General features: G+C 47.1%; 1 protein-coding gene across 1 annotated transcript in view; it reads right to left on the reverse strand.

Annotated features, from left to right (window-relative positions):
* The window catches only part of PRKDC (protein kinase, DNA-activated, catalytic subunit), a 1,165,045-nt gene that overhangs the window by 371,658 nt on the left and 771,337 nt on the right, over positions 1-22,050 (reverse strand). Inside the window, exon 64 of the mRNA XM_082258689.1 lies at positions 21,306-21,444. Within this exon, the coding sequence (XP_082114815.1) occupies positions 21,306-21,444 (139 nt within the window). The remainder of the gene's footprint in view (positions 1-21,305; positions 21,445-22,050) is intronic.

Here is a 22,050-nt window from a genome sequence, read left to right on the forward strand (position 1 = left end):
AGGAAGAGCAGCATAACCCATCTGTCAAAGAAGATATGGACTTCAATCCCTCTTCATTCTAAATCTAAGAGCAGCAAGTGGGTGTGGTTACTGAAAGCTAGTGACATCACTTCAAGGGAGGGAAACTATTCCTGTGTAGCCAGTGGGCGTATACAGAATGGGAGGAGATGATCATAGGTTCCTGCCCAGTGTTCTCTCATCAATAAGAATCCATTGTACATCCTAATTCATGAGACAATGAAGAAATAAAAAAAAAAATATTCAAACGGGACACGGGGCTGGGAGGGGCAGTGCACACAAACAGTATAGCTGTGCAGGGCTTAGAATCAAGATTACCATAGGAGAAGAGAGCTGGACACAGGGGGAACTGTCAGTGTAGCTGGGAGTGCACTGGGTCCTCAACTCATAGTCTACAATGATCACTATACATTAAAACCATGATTCTGCCTTGTGTGAGGGTAATGCATGAAAAGCAGAGAACTCCCCATGATCCAACATTGTAGTGTTATTGTAACGCATGACAAGCAGAGAATTCCACATGATCCAAAAATGTAGTGTTATTGCAAAGCATGACAAGCAGAGAACTCCCTATTAACCAACACTGTAGAGTCATTGCAACGCATGACAAGCAGAGAACTTCACATGATCCAACATTGTAGTGTGAGTGCAACACATGACAAGCAGAGCACTCCACATGATCCAATATGTTAGTGTTATTGCAAGGCATGACAAGCAGAGAACAAGGCATTACAAGAAGAGAACTCTGCATGATCAAACATTGTAGTGTGAGTCTAACACATGACAAGCAGAGAACTCCCTGTGATCCATGATTCTGCCTTGTAGTGTGTAACACAAAGGCTGCAGTATAATGCACTGGATTCCTCTTTGCAGTGTGTGTTATGTGTTGGTGTATACAGTGCAGTGTGAGTGTCATATGTTGGTGTATACCAGCATTTCCCAATTGGTGTTCTGCGGAACCCGAAAGGTCGGAAACAGCAGAGATCGCGGGAGCGGGATCTGAATCTGGCCGTGATGTCAGCCCTGCATTCAGCCAGCTTGCCCGCCCGCTACTGCACACCCTGCCATGATCAGCCAGTCAGTTAGAATGTTTGTCCATGAGAGAGCCTGCCCAAGCAGTCAGCCCTGCCATGATCAGACAGCCACTCAGAAAGCTATTCCATGAGAGAGCCCGCCCAGCAGTCAGCCAGCCAGCCCCACTATCGGCCATTTTCTATCACTCATGGTAGAGGAGTGATAAGAGTGGAGTTCATTGTTAAAGCTCAGTTAGATCCGTTATTGTCAGAGAGAAAGGATCTGTCAGGGTCCAGGGACATTGAAATTCTCTGTTAGGGACATTGAAATTCTGTCAGGGACATTGAAAGGCTCTGTTAGGGACATTGAAAGGCTCTGTCAGGGGCATTAAAAGGCTCTGTCAGGGACATTAAATGGCTCTGTCAGGGACATTAAATGGCTCTGTCAGGGACATTAAAAGGCTCTGTCAGGGACATTAAAAGGCTCTGTCAGAGACATTAAAAGGCTCTGTCAGGGACATTGAAATTCTCTGTTACGGACATTAAAAGGCTCGGTCAGGGACATTGAAATATTTACTCATCATAAGGAAGACACAATGAGTCGGCGCACGACAGAAGAGATCTCAGAAAAGACTCAATACAATAACTGAGCAACAGCTCCAGGATGGATACCGCTGCGACAGATGTGAGCAGGTTGTTCTTCTGGAAACTCGCATTAGAGATCTGGAGGAGCAAATTGCAACACTGGGCAGAACTGACAACCTTGAAGGGGGTCCTCTGCTAACTAAGCAGGTGGCTAGTGGGGTAAATGGGGAGGGTGGAGGGGTAAGTCAGGTTTTATCAGGTAGGAAGATGGGTTAATACAGTCAGAGGGAGTGGTAGGGGCTCACAGAAAAGGAAGGCCAGACCTGGGTTTGAGCACCCTAACAGATTTGCAATGTTGGGTGAAGATGTGGGGGTGGCAAACTCAGAGGTGGCAGCCCTAGATGTCACTGCTATCCCTAACAGCCGGGAGAGCAGTCCGTCTAGTAGAGGTGGTGAGGGGACTGTAGGTAGGCCTAGACAGTTGGTGGTAATTGGGGATTCTATAATCAGAAGGACTGATAGAATAATTTGTCGCCAGGATCACCTCAACCAAATGGTTTGCTGTCTCCCTGGTGCCAGGGTTCGGCATGTGGTGGACCGGGTTGATAAATTACTGGGAGGGGCTGGGCATGACCCAGCTGTCTTGGTTCACATTGGAAACAATGACAGAATATATGGAAGGTGGAGGCTCCTTAAGAACCAATTTAATGAACTAGGCTGCAAGTTGAAGGGAAGGACATCCAATGTGATATTCTCTGAAATATTGCCTGTGCCATGTGCAACACAGGAAAGGCAGGAGGAGATATGAGAGCTAAATGCATGGCTAAAGACCTGGTGTAAGGAGGAGGGATAAGGGTTTTTAGAGCACTGAGCTCACTTTTCATTGGGGGGCAACCTATATGCTAAAGATGGTTTGCACCTAAATGGAAGGGGGTCTGTTGTGCTGGAGGAGAGGTTTATGGGAAGGATGGAGGAGTTTTTAAACTAGGATTGAGGAGGGGAGGGTGAATTAGATTATAATGGGGCAGACAGGTCAGACAGGGGTCAGCCCCTATTGGTGGGTGGAATGGGGAAAGATGGGGGGAGGGTTATGGCAGAGGATAGGAAGGTTCCCATGCTATAAACAACCATTGGAAATGGTACTATTTGTACCAAATTTAAAAACATGCAAAATGAGTGTGCAAAATGGGACAATGATTTAAAGTGTTTGTTCACCAATGCCAGAAGTCTGCCAAGCAAAATAGGTGAGTTGGAAGCTCTGGTGCATGAGGAGAACTATAACTTAATTGGTATTGCTGAATCTTGGCTTCATTCTTCACATGACTGGGCAATTAATATTCCTGGCTATGCTCTCTTTCGGAAAGACAGGGTAAAACGGAGGGGTGGTGGTGTTTGTCTCTAGGTGAGAAGTGATCTCAAAGTGAGTGTTAAAGATGACCTAGTTGATGGAGAGTTTGCTAAATCTGAAGCAGTATGGGTTGAAATGTACATGGGTGTGCGCAAAACAAAAATGATCATTGGAGTTTGTTATAGACCTCCCAGTATTAATGAGGAGGTGGAGACTCAGCTCCTGGGACAGATAGAAAGGGCTGCAAGGGCTGGGACAGTGTTAATAATGTGGGATTTTAACTACCCAGACATTGACCAGAGTAATGGCACTGCTGGAACAGTTAAAGGGCACAAATTTATAAACCTATTACAAGACAATTTTATGGTGTAGTTTATTGAGGCCCCCACGAGAAATGATGCTCTGTTGGATCTGTTAATCTCAAACCATGCAGATCTTATTAACAATGTTCATATAAAAGAACATCTGGGTAGCAGTGACCATAACATGATTTCATTTAATGTTAGCTGTAAGCAAAAAATGCATACAGGAAATACAAAAACACAACTTTAAGAGAGCAAATTTTCCAAGGATGAGGGCTGCTCTCCAGGATTTAGACTGAGAGGGAATATTGGCATCGATGAGCACAGAACATAAATTGGAATTTTTCAAAAAGACTTTATGCAAACTCACTACAAAATATATTCCCATGGGTAATAAGTTTAAAAGGCTAAAAATAAAACCTATGTGGCTCATGGCAAAAGTTAAAAAAGCCATAGATAAAAAGAAAGGGGCTTTTAAAAAATATAAAAATGAGGGAACACTATCATTGTTTAATTGTTACAAAGAATATAACAGAATATGTAAAAAGGAAATCAGGGATGCAAAAATCCAAAATGAACGACAGATTGCAAAAGATAGTAGGACAAACCCCCAAAAATTCTTCAAATATATTAACAGTAAAAAGGTTAGGTCTGAGCATGTAGGCACTTTACAAAATAATCAGGAGTGGGTGACTGGGGACAAAGAGAAGGCAAATTTATTAAACACTTTCTTCAGCTCTGTATATACAAAGGAGCATGGGGGAGCTCATGACCATAATGAGGACGGCATTGACATATCCCCAAATGATCCAGAATGGCTCAAAAGTGATATGGTCCAGTAATATTTAGACAAAATAAGGGTGGATAAAGTGCCTGGACCAGATGGCATCCCCCCACGCATCCTAAAGGAACCGAGCGCTGTAATTTCTAAGCTTTTATTTCTAATTTTTAGGACTGGAATAGTACCACTGGATTGGCGTAGGGCCAATGTGGTGCCTATATTTAAAAAGGGATCAAAGTATTTGCCAAGTAACTATAGACCGGTTAGTTTAACTTCTATAGTCGGGAAGATATTGGAGAGTTTAATAAAAGACCACATAGATGAGTTCTTGCTGGAAAAAAATATTTTAAGCAACAGACAGCAGGAATTCATGAGAGACAGAAGTTGTCAAACAAACCTGATTTCTTTTTATGAGGAGGTTAGTAAAACCTTGGACAGAGCAGTGGCTGTGGATGTAGTATACTTGGATTTTGCAAAAGCGTTTGACACAGTTTCCCACACGGCTAATGTGTAAGGTAAAATCTACTGGCTTGGAAAGATCAGTTTGTAATTGGATAGAAAATTGGCTAAAAGATAGAATTCAGAGAGTAGTGGTTAATGATTCTTACTCTGAATGGTCTAAGGCTATCAGTGGTTACATAGTAGGTGAGGTTGAATAAAGACAATAGTCCATCCAGTTCAACCTGTGTAGGTGTGTGTGGCTGTAATCATCTCACATAGCCCTGAATGTTCTGATCCTTGAGATGTACGTCTAAGAGTGTTTTGAAAGCCACCATACTACCCGCAGAAACCACCTCCTGTGGTAGAGAATTCCACAATCTTGTAGCCCTAACAGTAAAGAACCCCCCACATTGCCTGAGGTTAAAACGCTTCTCCTCTAATCACATTGTATGCCCTCGAGTCCTCATGCAATCCCTTCGACTGAACAGCTTTTTTTCTAAGCTGAGATCCCCATTGAGATATTTAAAAATTGCTATCATGTCCCCCCTCAGGCAGGGCCGATCCTAGGGTCACAGGCGCCTGGGTGCAGAAATTTTTCTGGCGCCCCCACGTGGGCGTAGTCATCTTACTAACTCCTCCCCTTTACAAATGTTTCTATGGCAATGGCTCAAACACAGAGATGCTCCCCTAAGACGTCTTCCTTACGGCGGGACACTCCCACGATCTCTTAACAATAAACAAATTACAGTAAGAGAAGCAGAGTACTCTAATGGGAACTGGAGGGGGGTCTATCTAATGGACACAGAGAGGGCATCTGTTAGAGAGTCTGTTAGACAGAGCCCCCAAACAGGAGATGGTAAGAGACTGCAGACTTGATACAAGAGATCAATGCATCAATGCAGACTGATCAGTGCCCACCAAATGCAGCCTACCAGTGCCCACCAAATGCAGCCTACCAGTGCCCACCAAATGCAGCCTACCAGTGCCAACCAAATGCAGCCTACCAGTGCCAACCAAATGCAGCCTACCAGTGCCAACCAAATGCAGCCTACCAGTGCCAACCAAATGCAGCCTACCAGTGCCCACCAAATGGACATGGTACAGGGGGAGATGGTTAGAGGCTGTGGACATGGTACAGGGGTGAGATGGTTAGAGGCTGTGGACATGGTACAGGGGGAGATGGGTAAAGGCTGTGGACATGGTACAGGGGGGAGATTGTTAGAAGCTGTGGACATGGTACAGGGGGGAGATGGTTAGAGGCTGCGGACATGGTACAGGGGGGGGGGGGATTCTGAGGCTGCGGACATGGTACAGGGGGGGGGGGATGTCTGAGGCTGCGGACATGGTACAGTGGGGGAGATGTCTGAGGCTGCGGGCATGGTACAGGGGGGAGATGTCTGAGGCTGCAGACATGGTACAGGGGTGAGATGTCTGAGGCTGCAGGCATGGTACAGGGGTGAGATGTCTGAGGCTGCAGGCATGGTACAGGGGTGAGATGTCTGAGGCTGCGGACATGGTACAGGGGGGAGATGTCTGAGGCTGCGGACATGGTACAGGGGGGAGATGTCTGAGGCTGCGGACATGGTACAGGGGGGAGATGTCTGAGGCTGCGGGCATGGTACAGCGGGAGATGGTTAGAGGCTGTGGACACGGTACAGGGGGAGATGGTTAGAGGCTGTGGACATGGTACAGGGGGAGATGGTTAGAGGCTGTGGACATGGTACAGGGGGAGATTGTTAGAGGCTGTGGACATGGTACAGGGGGAGATGGTTAGAGGGTTCGGACATGGTACAGGGGGGGAGATGTCTGAGGCTGCGGACATGGTACGGGGGGGGGGGAGATGTCTGAGGCTGCGGACATGGTACAGGGGGGAGATGTCTGAGGCTGCGGGCATGGTACAGGGGGGAGATGTCTGAGGCTGTGGACATGGAACAGGGGGAGATGGTTAGAGGCTTCGGACATGGTACAGGGGGTGAGATGTCTGAGGCTGCAGGCATGGTACAGGGGTGAGATGTCTGAGGCTGCAGGCATGGTACAGGGGTGAGATGTCTGAGGCTGCGGACATGGTACAGGGGGGAGATGTCTGAGGCTGTGGACACGGTACAGGGGGAGATGGTTAGAGGCTGTGGACATGGTACAGGGGGAGATGGTTAGAGGCTGTGGACATGGTACAGGGGGGAGATTGTTAGAGGCTGTGGACATGGTACAGGGGGAGATGGTTAGAGGGTTCGGACATGGTACAGGGGGGGAGATGTCTGAGGCTGCGGACATGGTACAGGGGGGGGGGGAGATGTCTGAGGCTGCGGACATGGTACAGGGGGGAGATGTCTGAGGCTGCGGGCATGGTACAGGGGGGAGATGTCTGAGGCTGTGGACATGGAACAGGGGGAGATGGTTAGAGGCTTCGGACATGGTACAGGGGGGGAGATGTCTGAGGCTGCGGACATGGTACAGGGGGGGGGGGGAGATGTCTGAGGCTGCGGACATGGTACAGGGGGGAGATGTCTGAGGCTGCGGGCATGGTACAGGGGGGGAGATGTCTGAGGCTGCGGACATGGTACAGGGGGGGGGAGATGTCTGAGGCTGCGGACATGGTACAGGGGGGAGATGTCTGAGGCTGCGGACATGGTACAGGGGGGGGGGAGATGTCTGAGGCTGCGGACATGGTACAGGGGGGAGATGTCTGAGGCTGCAGCATGGTACAGGGGGGGAGATGTCTGAGGCTGCGGACATGGTACAGGGGGGGGGGGAGATGTCTGAGGCTGCGGACATGGTACAGGGGGGAGATGTCTGAGGCTGCGGGCATGGTACAGGGGGGAGATGTCTGAGGCTGTGGACATGGAACAGGGGGGAGATATCTGAGGCTGGGGACATGGTACAGGGGGGGGGGTTGATGTCTGAGGCTGCGGACATGGTACAGTGGGGGAGATGTCTGAGGCTGTGGGCATGGTACAGTGGGGGAGATGTCTGAGGCTGCGGGCATGGTACAGGGGGGAGATGTCTGAGGCTGCGGGCATGGTACAGGGGGGAGATGTCTGAGGCTGTGGGCATGGTACAGGGGGGAGATGTCTGAGGCTGCCGACATGGTACAGGGGGAAGATGTCTGAGGCTGCAGACATGGTACAGGGGGGAGATGTCTGAGGCTGCAGACATGGTACAGGGGGGAGATGTCTGAGGCTGCGGACATGGTACAGGGGGGAGATGTCTGAGGCTGCGGACATGGTACAGGGGGGAGATGTCTGAGGCTGCAGACATGGTACAGGGGGGGGAGATGTCTGAGGCTGCAGGCATGGTACAGGGGGGGAGATGTCTGAGGCTGCAGACATGGTACAGGGGGGAGATGTCTGAGGCTGCGGACATGGTACAGGGGGGAGATGTCTGAGGCTGCGGACATGGTACAGGGGGGAGATGTCTGAGGCTGCGGGCATGGTACAGCGGGAGATGGTTAGAGGCTGTGGACACGGTACAGGGGGAGATGGTTAGAGGCTGTGGACATGGTACAGGGGGAGATGGTTAGAGGCTGTGGACATGGTACAGGGGGAGATTGTTAGAGGCTGTGGACATGGTACAGGGGGAGATGGTTAGAGGGTTCGGACATGGTACAGGGGGGGAGATGTCTGAGGCTGCGGACATGGTACGGGGGGGGGGGAGATGTCTGAGGCTGCGGACATGGTACAGGGGGGAGATGTCTGAGGCTGCGGGCATGGTACAGGGGGGAGATGTCTGAGGCTGTGGACATGGAACAGGGGGAGATGGTTAGAGGCTTCGGACATGGTACAGGGGGTGAGATGTCTGAGGCTGCAGGCATGGTACAGGGGTGAGATGTCTGAGGCTGCAGGCATGGTACAGGGGTGAGATGTCTGAGGCTGCGGACATGGTACAGGGGGGAGATGTCTGAGGCTGTGGACACGGTACAGGGGGAGATGGTTAGAGGCTGTGGACATGGTACAGGGGGAGATGGTTAGAGGCTGTGGACATGGTACAGGGGGGAGATTGTTAGAGGCTGTGGACATGGTACAGGGGGAGATGGTTAGAGGGTTCGGACATGGTACAGGGGGGGAGATGTCTGAGGCTGCGGACATGGTACAGGGGGGGGGGGGGGGAGATGTCTGAGGCTGCGGACATGGTACAGGGGGGAGATGTCTGAGGCTGCGGGCATGGTACAGGGGGGAGATGTCTGAGGCTGTGGACATGGAACAGGGGGAGATGGTTAGAGGCTTCGGACATGGTACAGGGGGGGAGATGTCTGAGGCTGCGGACATGGTACAGGGGGGGGGGGGAGATGTCTGAGGCTGCGGACATGGTACAGGGGGGAGATGTCTGAGGCTGCGGGCATGGTACAGGGGGGGAGATGTCTGAGGCTGCGGACATGGTACAGGGGGGGGGAGATGTCTGAGGCTGCGGACATGGTACAGGGGGGAGATGTCTGAGGCTGCGGACATGGTACAGGGGGGGGGGAGATGTCTGAGGCTGCGGACATGGTACAGGGGGGAGATGTCTGAGGCTGCAGCATGGTACAGGGGGGGGAGATGTCTGAGGCTGCGGACATGGTACAGGGGGGGGGGGAGATGTCTGAGGCTGCGGACATGGTACAGGGGGGAGATGTCTGAGGCTGTGGGCATGGTACAGGGGGGAGATGTCTGAGGCTGCCGACATGGTACAGGGGGAAGATGTCTGAGGCTGCAGACATGGTACAGGGGGGAGATGTCTGAGGCTGCAGACATGGTACAGGGGGGAGATGTCTGAGGCTGCGGACATGGTACAGGGGGGAGATGTCTGAGGCTGCGGACATGGTACAGGGGGGAGATGTCTGAGGCTGCAGACATGGTACAGGGGGGGGAGATGTCTGAGGCTGCAGGCATGGTACAGGGGGGGAGATGTCTGAGGCTGCAGACATGGTACAGGGGGGAGATGTCTGAGGCTGCGGACATGGTACAGGGGGGAGATGTCTGAGGCTGCGGGCATGGTACAGGGGGGAGATGTCTGAGGCTGCAGACATGGTACAGGGGGGAGATGTCTGAGGCTGCGGGCATGGTACAGGGGGGAGATGTCTGAGGCTGCGGACATGGTACAGGGGGGAGATGTCTAAGGCTGTGGACATGGAACAGGGGGGAGATATCTGAGGCTGCGGACATGGTACAGGGGGGGGGGGAGATGTCTGAGGCTGCGGATATGGTACAGGGGGAGACGTCTGAGGCTGCGGGCATGGTACAGGGGGGAGACGTCTGAGGCTGCGGGCATGGTACAGGGGGAGACGTCTGAGGCTGCGGACATGGTACAGGGGGAGACGTCTGAGGCTGCGGACATGGTACAGGGGGAGACGTCTGAGGCTGCGGGCATGGTACAGGGGGGAGATGTCTGAGGCTGCGGACATGGTACAGGGGGAGACGTCTGAGGCTGCGGACATGGTACAGGGGGAGACGTCTGAGGCTGCGGACATGGTACAGGGGGAGACGTCTGAGGCTGCGGACATGGTACAGGGGGAGACGTCTGAGGCTGCGGGCATGCTACAGGGGGAGACGTCTGAGGCTGCGGGCATGCTACAGGGGGAGACGTCTGAGGCTGCGGGCATGCTACAGGGGGAGGTGGTCAGAAGCTGTGGAGGGGTCTTACCTGGCCATGATGAGAGGCACGCGCCACTGCTGGGCCACTGCAGTTTACTTTAGATTTAAAAATGGCGCCCCGCCGGTGCCATTACATCACTGCTGACAGAGAGGACAGGAGGCGGGACTGCTGATTACTTAGCTGAGAGGAGACAGGACCGAGAGGAGGCGGGGCGGAGGCGGGACGAAGTTCTTAGCTGGGAGGAGGCGGTATGCAGAGAAGACATCCTCGGGTCTGAGAGGAGGCGGGGCGGAGGCGGGACGAAGTGCTTAGCTGGGAGGAGGCAGGATGGAGAGAAGACATCCTCGGTCTGAGAGGAGGCGGGCGGAGGCGGGACGAACTGCTTAGCTGGGAGGAGGCGGGACGGAGGTCGAGCATAATTGTAATAATGCAGAGCTTGCTGATTACATTTTTTCTCTACCTCCGTCCCGTCTCCTCCCAGCTAAGCAATCCGTCCCGCCCCCTCTCAGACCCGAGAATGTCTTCTCTCCATCCCGCCTCCTCCCAGCTAAGCAACCAGTCCTGCTGCCTCCTCTCTGTCAGCTGTGTATTAAATTTTAGAACACCGGCACTGTCACTGGAGCTTCGGTGCCCCTCCTCCACCTCAGCTCGCGGCGCCTGGGTTCGATGCACCCCGTGCACCCGCCTCGGACCGGCCCTGCCCTCAGGGAGAATAAATCAAGCGATTGCAGACGCTCTTCATAATTAAGGTCCTCCAATCCCCTAATTAGTTTAGTTGCCCTTCTCTGGACTCTCTCGAGCTCCAACACATCCCTCCTGAGGACTGGCGACCAGAACTGGACAGAATACTCCAGATGCGGTCGGACCAGAGTTTTATAAAGTGGAAGGATTATAGACTTATCTCTGGAATACATCCCTTTTTTTATGCATGCTAATATTCTGCTGGCTTTGGCAGCTGCCGCTTGACATTGCATGCTATTGCCTAGGCTATCATCAACCAAGACTCCCAGATCTTTCTCCATTTTTGATTCCCCCAAGGGTTCCCCTCATAATGTGTATTGTGCTTTTATGTTTCTAGTCCCCAAGTGCAAAACCTTACACTTCTCTACGTTAAACCTCATTTGCCAAGTCGTTGCCCACTCCGTTATTTTGTCCAGGTCATCCTGTAGGATATCTGCTTCATGCTGTGCAGTTATTGCCCTGGCCAATTTTGTGTCATCTGCAAAAACTGATATCGAACTACTGATCCCGTCCTCAATGCTGTTTATGAATAAATTGAACAAGGTTGGTCCCAGGACTGAGCCCTGGGGGACCCCGCTTGCTACCTCAGACCAGTCTGAGTATGCGCTGTTTATTACCACCCTTTGGACACACCCTGTTAGCCAGTTCCGTATCCAAGAGCAAACCCTGCTGTTGATACCTGCAGACCTTATTTTATAAATTAAGCGCTTATGGGGAACTGTATTGAACGCCTTAGCGAAATCCAAGTACACCACATCCACTGGTCTGCCCCTATCTAGCTCACAGCTCACCTCCTCGTAGAATGTTAAGAGATTGGTTTGACAAGAACGCCCATTTGTAAACCCGTGCTGGTTACTGCTGATGATACTGTTGTCTTTAGCAAACTCTACGATATAGTCCCTTATCATCCCCTCCAGAAGTTTACATACTAGTTTACAGGCCTATAATTTCCCGGTATATGCCTCTGACCCTTTTTGAATATCGGAATCACATTTGCTTTCCTCCACTCCCCTGGTACATCTCCTGTCCTAATAATGTCAGCAAAGATCAGGAACAGTGGTCTAGATATAACCTTACTGAGTTCCTTGAGTACTCTCGGATGTACGCCATCCGGGCCTGGTGATTTGTTTGTGTTAAGTTTATCCAGCCTTTCCCTGATTTCACCCTCTGTGAGCCATAGTGGCAAGTCCTGTGTATTACTACTAACCATACAGTCATGGTCAGTGTACCCCTCCGTTTCCTGTGTAAATACTGACGAGAAAAAAGCATTCAGCACGGTTGTTTTTTCAGTGTCCTCTGTTACCATTGTCCCATCATAGTTAATTATGTGTGCAATATGCTCTGCCCTAGTTTTTTTGCTGTTGATATATTTAACCACCTCAATACTGGACAACTAAACCCCCTTCCTTCCCAGACCAATTTTCAGCTTTTAGCGCTGTTGCAATTTGAATGACAATTGCGCGGTCATGCAACACTGTACCTAAACCAAATTTGTGTCATTTTTTCCCCACAAATAGAGCTTTCTTTTGGTGGTATTTGATCACCGTCAGGTTTTTTCTTTTTTGGTGCACAAATAAAAAAAGACTGAAAAGTTTGAAAAAAAAAAAAAAGTTTTTTGTTTAGGTTATAAAATGTTGTAAATAGATATGTTTTTTCCTGCACTGATGAGCACTGATGATGCCGCACTGACAGGCACTGATGAGGAGACACTGATGGGGTGGCACTGATGGGGTGGCACTGATATGCAGCACTGATGGGCACTGATAGGTAGCACTGATATGCAGCACTGATATGTGGCACTGATAGATAGCACTGATATGCAGCATTAGTGGGCACTGATAGGCAGCGCTGATGGGCACTGATAGGCAGCACTGATGGGCACTGATTGGCGGCACTGATGGGCACTGATAGGTGGCACTGTTGGGCGGCAATGATCGGCACTGATGGGGGGCACTGATAGGCGGCACTGGTGGGCAGTAATGGGCACTGGTGGGCGGCACTGATAGATGGCAATAACGGCACTGGTGGGCAGCACTGATAGATGGCATTGGTGGGCAACACTGATAGGGAGGGCACTGGGGGGCTCTCTGAGCCCTGCTTGCCATCCCTGGTGGCCATGGTGGGCATCCCTGGTGGTCATGGGTGGGCATCCCTGGTGGCTGATCACCCCGCAGCAGCACCGATCCTCTTCTCTTCTCCTCACTGACAGGATCTGTCAGGAGGAGAAGAGATCGAAGCCGTTACAACGGCTCTATTTACATTACATGACGGCTGTGATTGGACACAGCCGTCATGTGATCAGGAGGGCCAATCACAGGGCCCTCCTGCCGAATGATGTTGCTCTGTGTCCGAGGGACACAGGCACATCGAGATCGCGCCGATGCGCGTGCCCGCGGCGGCGCGATCTCTCTCCTTCTGAAGGACGTTCCGGAACGTCCATTCAGAAGGACGAGACTCCCACCCGGCCGTATATTTACAATGGCCCGGGTGGGAGGTAGTTAAAGAATTTTGTTGTTTTTTTTTTTATCTTTTTTTATTTGTCTCTCAAAGTTTATTTTAGCCATCTTGATTTTGTGTTTACTTTTCTTATTTGCCTCCTTGTATTGGTCGAACGCCGATACTGTGCCCTCTGATTTATATTTCCTGAAGGCCAATTTTTTTCCCTTAATACGTTTTTTAACGCTACGGTTTAGCCAGCCAGGTTTGGCTTTGTCTCTTCTAAATTTATTTCCAATAGGAATGCACTGCAAGATGCATTTGCTTAATATGTTCCTAAAGCACTCCCATTTTTCCTCAGTGGTGTACCCCAAGGTTCAGTGTTGGGACCATTACTTTTTGATATCTTTATAAATGATATAGGGTCTGGGATTAAAAGTAGCATTTCAGTCTTTGCAGATGACACCAAGCTTTGTAATGGAATAACTTCTTTACAGGATGTCTCCAACTTACAAGTTGACCTCAATGCACTGTTTCATTGGGCAACTATGTGGCAAATGAGGTTTAATGTTGATAAATGTAAAGTTATGCACTTGGGGGCTAAGAATATGCATGCATCATACATACTAGGTGGAGTAGAACTTGGGGAATCCATAGCGGAGAAAGATTTGGATGTTCTGGTAGATCATAAGCTTAATAATAGCATGCAATGCCAAGCTGCTGTTTCCAAATCAAGCAAAGTCCTTTCTTGTATTAACAGAGGCATGGACTCCAGAGAGAAAGATATCATTTTGCTCCTGTACAAATCATTAGTAAGACCTCATCTGGAATATGCAGTTTAGTTTTGGGCACCAGTTCTTAAAAAGGATATCGGGGAACTGGAGAAAGTGCAGAGAAGGGCAACCAAACTGATAAGGGGCATGGAGGACCTCAGCTATGAGAAAAGATTAGAGGAACTGAATTTATTCTCTCTTGAGAAGAGGAGATTAAGGGGGGATATGATCAACATGTATAAAAACATAAGGGGACCATATAGTGAACTTGGTGTTGAGTTGTTCACTTTAAGGTCAACACAGAGGACAAGGGGACACTCTTTACGTCTAGAGGAAAACAGATACGGAAAGGTTTCTTCACCGTAAGAGCTGTGAAAATGTGGAATAGACTTCCTCCAGAGGTGGTTCTGGCTAGCTCACTAGATTGCTTTAAAAAAGGTCTGGATTCTTTCCTAGGTGTACGTAATATAAATGGGTATTACATTTTTTTTTTAGGTAAAGTTGATTCAGGGAATATCGGATTGCCTCTTGGGGGATCAGGAAGGAATTTTATCCCCTGCTTTAGCAAATTGGATCATGCTTTGCAAGGGTTTATTTTTGCCTTCCTCTGGATCAGCAACGGGTATAGGATTGTGTATATGGGATTGTATGGTTGGGTTTTCAATACTGTTTTATGTTTTTTTTTGGTTGAACCCGATGGACTTGTGTCTTTTTTCAACCTGACTAACTATGTAACTATGTATGTACTGGAAAAGGATTCCCTGCTTAATAGCAAGGCAAAATGGGAAGAGGATGTGGGAAAATTAACAGATGTCCAATGGAATAATATGGTAACCTCGATAGATCTTTTGTCTTTATCAGCAGCCCAAAAACTCACACAATTTCACATTATTCTTAGAGTAAACCGTACACCCAAAAGATTATTTCAATTTGGGAGACGTCCAGATGCTTTTTTGCCCTAGATGTAGAGCTTTAGTTGGGGATTTGATCCATATGCTATGGAGGTGCCCCAAGTTATATAGATATTGGGAAGGGGTACCTAAATAAAATAAACCTGGTATTTAAACTAGACTTACGAATGGACCCAATCCTTTGTATATTGGGATATATAGAGCAAGATGTGGGACCAGTGCCCAAACAAACTGCAATGCTAAGATTTTTATACTAAGCAAGAAAGGGGATTAGGTCTTAGTAGATAAAGCCTAGACCACCCTCAGTAATGGATTGGCTAAAATGGTTAACAGTACCATAGTAAGGGAAAAAATAATCTATAGAAGAAGGGGTAATGAAATTAGATTCAAGAAGATATGGAAAGTATGGATTGAAACCCTAGGACTGGTACCCGAATTTGAGAATATATAGAAAACTTGTGTTTGTGTTATATTAATCCTAATTGTGAAATAGGGTGGGGTGAGGGTGGGGGAGGGTAATTCAGTACTATGCATCAATGTAAAAATTGTGTTGTTTTATATGAAACTTTTGTATGTGGGAAAAAAGGAAAGAAATTGAAATGAAGATGAATTGAATTAAAAGAATCGCTGTTGTAGGGGCCAATTAGTCTAATCATCCAGGCTGGGTTAAGTGACTAGTTAACCACTTGTCAACCGCTCCACGTAGATTTACTGTGGCAGGGTGGCCCGGCTGCGCATAATCATGTAAGATCTACATGATTATGTGCATGTCATTAGACACAGCAGGAGCCAGACCGCGGGAGGAGCGGGCGCGATCGCCTCCAGCCTCCCCCGACCTTCAGGGAAACTGACAGGTGAGCCGCCTGCCTATGTAAACAAGGCAGACGACTCTCCTGTCAGACAGGCACAATCAGATTGTGTGTCTCAGCTAAACTGAAACACCGATCTCTGTGTGCCTGTCACAGAGCCTCCCCCCCACAGTAAGCACAATTTAGGAGCATACTTAACCCCTTGATCACCCCCAGTATTAACCCCTTCCCTGCCAGAGTAATTTATACAGTAACAGTGTATATTATTTAGCACTGATCACTGTATTGGTGTCACCGATCGCCAAAAAGTCACTTAGTGTCAGATTTGTCCGTCGTAATGTCACAGTCCCGCTACAAATTGCTGATTGCTGCCATTACGAATAAAAACAACAAAAAAATAAAAAGTCCAAAAATCTATCCAATAGTTTGTAAACGCTGTAACTTTAGCGAAACCAATTAAAATACACTTTTTGGGATTTTTTTTACCAAAAATATGTAGCAGAATACAAATTGACCTAAACTGATAAAGAAAATTAGATTTTTATTTTTTTTTTTTTATTGGGAATGTTTTATAGCAGAAAGTAAAAAAAATAGTTTTTTTTCACAATTGTCACTTTTTGTTTATAGCACAAAACCTAAAAATCGCAGAGGTGATCAAATAACACCAAAAGAAAGCTCTATTTATGGGTACAGCGTAAAACGACTGCGCAATTGTTAAAGCAACGCAGTGCCGAATTGCAAAAAGTGGCCTGGTCATTAACCACTTTAAGACCGGAAGATTTTGCTGCTTAATGACCAAGCCCTATTTTGCAATTTGGCACTGCCTGATTTTAATGGACAATTGTGCGGTCGTGCGACACTGTACTCAAACAAAATTGATGTCCTTTTTTTCCCCACAAATAGAGCGTTCTTTTGGTGGTATTTGATCACCTGTGCAATTTTTATTTTTTGCGCTATAAAGCAAACAAGAGCGACAATTTTGAAAAAAAAAAAAAAAAATATTTTTCACATTCTGTTATATAACATTCCCTAAAAAAAAAATATGTAAAAATCTAAATTTTTTAACATTTTAGGCCAATTTGGTTTCTGCTACATTTTTTGTTAAAAAAAAAAAAAAAAAATCGCAACAAGCGTATTTCGATTGGTTTGCGCAAAAGTTATTGCATTTACAAACTACGGGAAAAATTTAAGTCATTTTTATTGATTTTTTTTTTTTACTAGTAATGGTGGCGTTCTGCGATTTTTTGCTGGATGGGCAACATTGCGGCGGACAGATCGGACCCCAACTGCCATTTTTGACACTTTTGGGGGTACCAGTGACATTACTACAGTAATCAGTGCTAAAAATATGCACTGTTACTGTAATAATGCCATTGGAAGTGAAGGGGTTAATACTGTGGGTGATCAAGGGGTTAAATGCAATCCTAGGGGAGTGATTCTAACTGTGGGGGGGTTGGGCTTGTGAGATAACCATAGAGACATGCGATCCTATATAGCAGAATCGCATGGTCTCTGTGATCATCTTTTTACATCAGCCGTCCATCCTTCTCTGTCAGCTGAGAGAGATCGCCGGTGTCAGGCGGCCATCTGACCCGCCTGACACTCGCGCCAGCTTCCCCGCTGACGAGGGGGCGGGAGCGCGCCCCCTAGCTCCTCCCAGACGAGCACCGTACATGTACGGGACTTTGCCTAGGAGAGCCAGTCTGCCGCAGTACATCTGCGGCTGCTGGAAGGAAATTGGTTAAGGGGCTTCCGGGGCTGAAGTGGTTAATTAGCGTTTGGTAATTATGTTTCTGGGAATGTCCTCCTGTGTGGTATATATTTTGTGTGAGTTTGTCAAATAAACGCTCCAGATTTCATACAAGCTAAGTTGTCGGGTCAGTTCTGCAACAGTCAGTTCTGTCACGGGTCAGTTCTGTCACAGTCCACGAATGTCTCAGCCTTCCGAGATTCTCCCTGCTGATTGGCAGTGGCACCATTAATGCCACGCATTACGTGGACTCGATTTTTAACCTCTTCAAAACTTAGAAGTAGTGTTTTCCATGACTGTGCTATTGTTTTCCTCGCTGCTATAAAGATAGGAGTAATTAGGGTGAGTTCCCTATGGGAAACATCCGCAATAGGTTTGTGCAGAAGTGCTTCCCATGGGTCTTTCCGTAAATTTACTTGGAGAACCATATCGACCAGCATATACACCCTAATCCATAACCTCCGAACCTTGAGGCAGGTCCACCATATGTGTTTCATGTCGCCCAAATCTGGACAACCTCTAAAGCAGTTGGATGGGTATGACAGTAGACATTTCACAATTCTAGCTGGTGTAAAGTACCAATGGTAAATAACTTTAAAAGAGTTTGAGAGCAAGAACATTATGGGAGGATTTCAACAAGACCTCCCACATTTTACACCAGTCTTCGGGTTGTGGAGCAGGGTCGAGGTCTTTCGCCTACGTATAACAGTAATAGGGGGTTGATGCTCCCGTATTATTCAGTATAGAAAAATACAACAAAGAGATCAGACCCTGAGTAGCAGGGTTGGTGCGACATCTAGTTTCAAAAGTGGTTGACAGTAACAGGATTTCATGATGCTTGCTTTGTTAATTACTCCATGAAGTGATCGATTTGTATATTTCGGAAAAATTCGGACTGAGGTATCTCATAAGAGTCACGCAACAGAAAGTATCCTTTTCTTTTTGTATTGCTTCCTTTATGTGAAATCCCTGGTGTTCCTGTCACTCCCTATGCTTTCCTATTAAAAACTGACCATACAAAGTAGGAGAGCACACAGTGGTCAGTTCTTTAGCTATGCTGGGAACTCAGTGTATTATCCTTCAATGATCAGACTTGTCCTGACACACCCCCACTGCACAGAGAACAGAGGGGAATTGATCACTTATAAAAAAACGAAAAAGAGTATTTATAATGTTTTTTTATATCTCTACAAAATGTTTTGCCTTTCATTTCTATTTTAAACTGAATGAATTGTTTTACAAGGTGATTGTATATAATCACTTTATTAACTAGGCCTTGTCCACCTGTGCGAGAGTCATGTTTGCCCACATGGGGATGCACAGGTGTTCTGTGCATCCCTGTGTATGCAGTCCAATTCATGTCCATTGGGACGCGACCGCTGCACAGACTATTATACAGCCATGAGGGTGCACAGTCATGAACACACACTGTCTGTGTTTGGGGCCGTGCAACCACATGGATGGCAAATTAGAAGCAGCCACTGAGGCCCAACTGACATAAATGAGACTGCCTGCACAGGGATGCACAGAACACCTGTGCATCTTCATGTGGGCAAACATGATCTTTACACAAGAGTTCACTCTATTAAACACATTTGTATGATGCCCTATTCAGATAAGAATCTCATTTATTTGCGACTGACATTTACTTCAGTGCATAGCATGTGTTAGCCATCCTTGCATATTTTACTTCCTTTCTAATTCGAATACCTAATTAGTAGGCACAATATGCAAAAACAACCTGTGATGTGCAATAAAACAGTAAGGACAATGTAGCAATTAAAGGATAAGTTCACCTCTGGAACATGTTAATCGTGAATTTTTCGCCGCACTCGCTGTCACAATTTAAAAGCAGTTCGCCCACACTGCCGTGTCGTTCATTTTCATAGCTCTTTGAACTAATGAACTACAAGTACCACCGGCCACACGGCCGACAGCTTGCAGTTGTTAATGAACTGTGAGGCTGCTGGTGAGCATTCTTCCTGCACTTCAGTAACTGCCTGCCGTATTGAAGGTATGGACAGCCAGTGTACTGACAGTCTGCAAGATTCTGGCATTACACCGGTGATCAACTGATCACAGGTGCAATGCTTTACAGGCTCCAGTGTAAAAATATAATAAATGTAAATTTTTTCACCTGCAAAAAGATATGCGTTTATTTATGTATTTGTTTTTAAAGCGAACTTATCCTTTAAAGTGCAACTTCAGGAACACCTAAAACTTTCTCTACATCCCACTACTCCTTTGCTAAACTAGTTTTCCAATCAGTTTTCCACTCACCTTTTTCTACCTGGTCATTTTTCATACTTTTTGCCTCTGTGACAATATTGCATGGCTCCTAAACTACAATTCACAGCAGCCAAAGGGAGGAGGGATTTGCAGGGAGCCCTACATCACTTCCGATCCATATAGTAGTGTCCTGTAACCCTACAACTCTAAACAGCACTCAAGTCTGGCATGAAAATAAGAGATGCAATAGCCAGGTAATAGAGGAGTTGTGAAATCCCTGTGATTGCCCATTCATAAGTAGCCCACAGCACTTACTGAATGCGAGAGTATAAGAATGGAAGCAAGCTGAAGCAGGGAGAGCTGACCTGATGCTACTGTTCTACAACTTACTGTCCAGGGGGTTAAACATTGGAGATCCCTCTCCGATCATCCATAAAACTGCTATCAGGGAGCTTTTATACTTTAGACATCTGTGACATCGGCTTGTTTCTTGTGCGGTTTACCAGCGCTGGCAAGCTTAGGTAGGGGGGGTGGTAATGCATTTAGTGACCTCCAGTCATTGCCTATGCTGTGGACTACAGTAGTAGACATCGGCAATAAGAGGGGAGTTTTAATTTCTATTGTCACTGTCTGTAGCACCACTGTATGTCCGTTGCCTACATGTTATGTAGGAACAAATACAAGTGGACTGTTAGTAATATGCCTGTGCTCTAGCAGCACTAGCACATCCCAGTCACACATTCAAGCAGCAGGCATAGGCGGGTAAAGATAGTGCTGTGGACAATGATCGGGAGCTGAGAACTCCCCTGTCATTGCCCATGAATCATTGTATATGGGAGTTACTGTGCCACACTAACAATGCCTGCTAGTTTCACCAGGATCATCAATTTGCCATTCCTGTAGCCAAGCTCAGCCAATAGAAAGAGTGTGATGCTGACTGAGGCATTATAAAAAGTATTTTATCCAGGATCACTGCATGTATAATATAAGGCTTGCACAGACCATGATGCATGGGATTAACTGCATCCTCTACTAGCCTAGACAGGTATTACAATAAGAACTGGAGTTTGCCCTTTAGGGCCGGTTCACACCATGTATCACAAAGGAACGCGCTGTGCGATTCACCTGCGATCCGGGTGCAGTGCGATTTTGGTCCATTCACTTGAATGGACTGAAATCGTGCTGGACCGCACCAAAAGTGGAGCATACACTAATTCAAAGAAAATTCAAAGAAAAAGGAGCAACCAGATCGCATGTACAGTAGTAGATTTAGTGCAGGCAAGCGCACTTTTGCGGTATTGTTACGTTAACACGGACACCCACTGCAGATTGAAAGTGCACTGCATTTTGAACACAGTGCAGGAAATGCGCACTGAAGGCCTATTTCCCGGCCTGCATTCTGGTGTGAACAGGCCCTTAAAAAAAAAAAAAAAGCACTCTCTGTTGGCAATCTTTAGGATATAAGAAAGTTCTAGGTTGAACTGGATGGACTGATGTCTTTTTTCAACCTCACTATGTAACTATGTGACTTCATGTAAATAACTTAAAACTGACTTGCAAGTGAAGCCAGTCAAGCCAAGAGTTTCTGAAGTGATCCACTTACTTCATCATACATTTTTGCAGCTGTGGCATAATCAGATTTTGCTTCTGCAATTAAGGCTGTTTGAGTTATAGGTTTTGTTCCAATCTTCCCACTGAAAATGCCTCGAAGAACATCATAGTCTCCAATGGAGCGATACAATCTGTGAAAAAATGATATATAATGGATCTACGTAACCATAATCCGCACAACAATGAAATATATATCTGTTAAATGTCTACAAAAAACCCTATAATTGTATAAATTATCAGCATATATCAAAGTGACCCACATAGCTCATTATATTATAATTATGCCAATTACAGAAAAAAAAAATAGTAAATAAAAATAATTAAGATTAAAGTTCCTCAAAACCGTCCAAATTGTGCTCAAATTGTGTCCATCTGTGCAAATACTGTAGGGGCAAGTTCAGACCACATGAAGTCCAGTACGTTTTTTTTCGGCATAAAAAAGGCATGGAACGTAGGTTATATGGTTTCCAATGGCATAGTTCCCACCAGAAAAGCACCGGACCCCAGTACAATGAAAAAACTGAAAAAAAGAAGAGGAAAAAAGCCTCGGAAATGCACCAAAAACGCAGAAAGTTTGGGAGATACTGTTTTTCAAGCATCTAAGACCTCTTCCCAATCCTCGTCTGCCATTTCTCCTACATCCTCGGTCCACCAGGATATAAATTGGTAAGCCAAAGCAGTGGCGGCAGGCAGTATTAGGTGGTTGTAGAATGTGGAGATGTTTCCTGGGGTCCTGG

The sequence above is a fragment of the Pelophylax lessonae genome (genome assembly GCF_965119305.1).
Source record: "Pelophylax lessonae genome assembly, chromosome: 5".
In the NCBI taxonomy this organism is placed as follows: domain Eukaryota; kingdom Metazoa; phylum Chordata; class Amphibia; order Anura; family Ranidae; genus Pelophylax; species Pelophylax lessonae.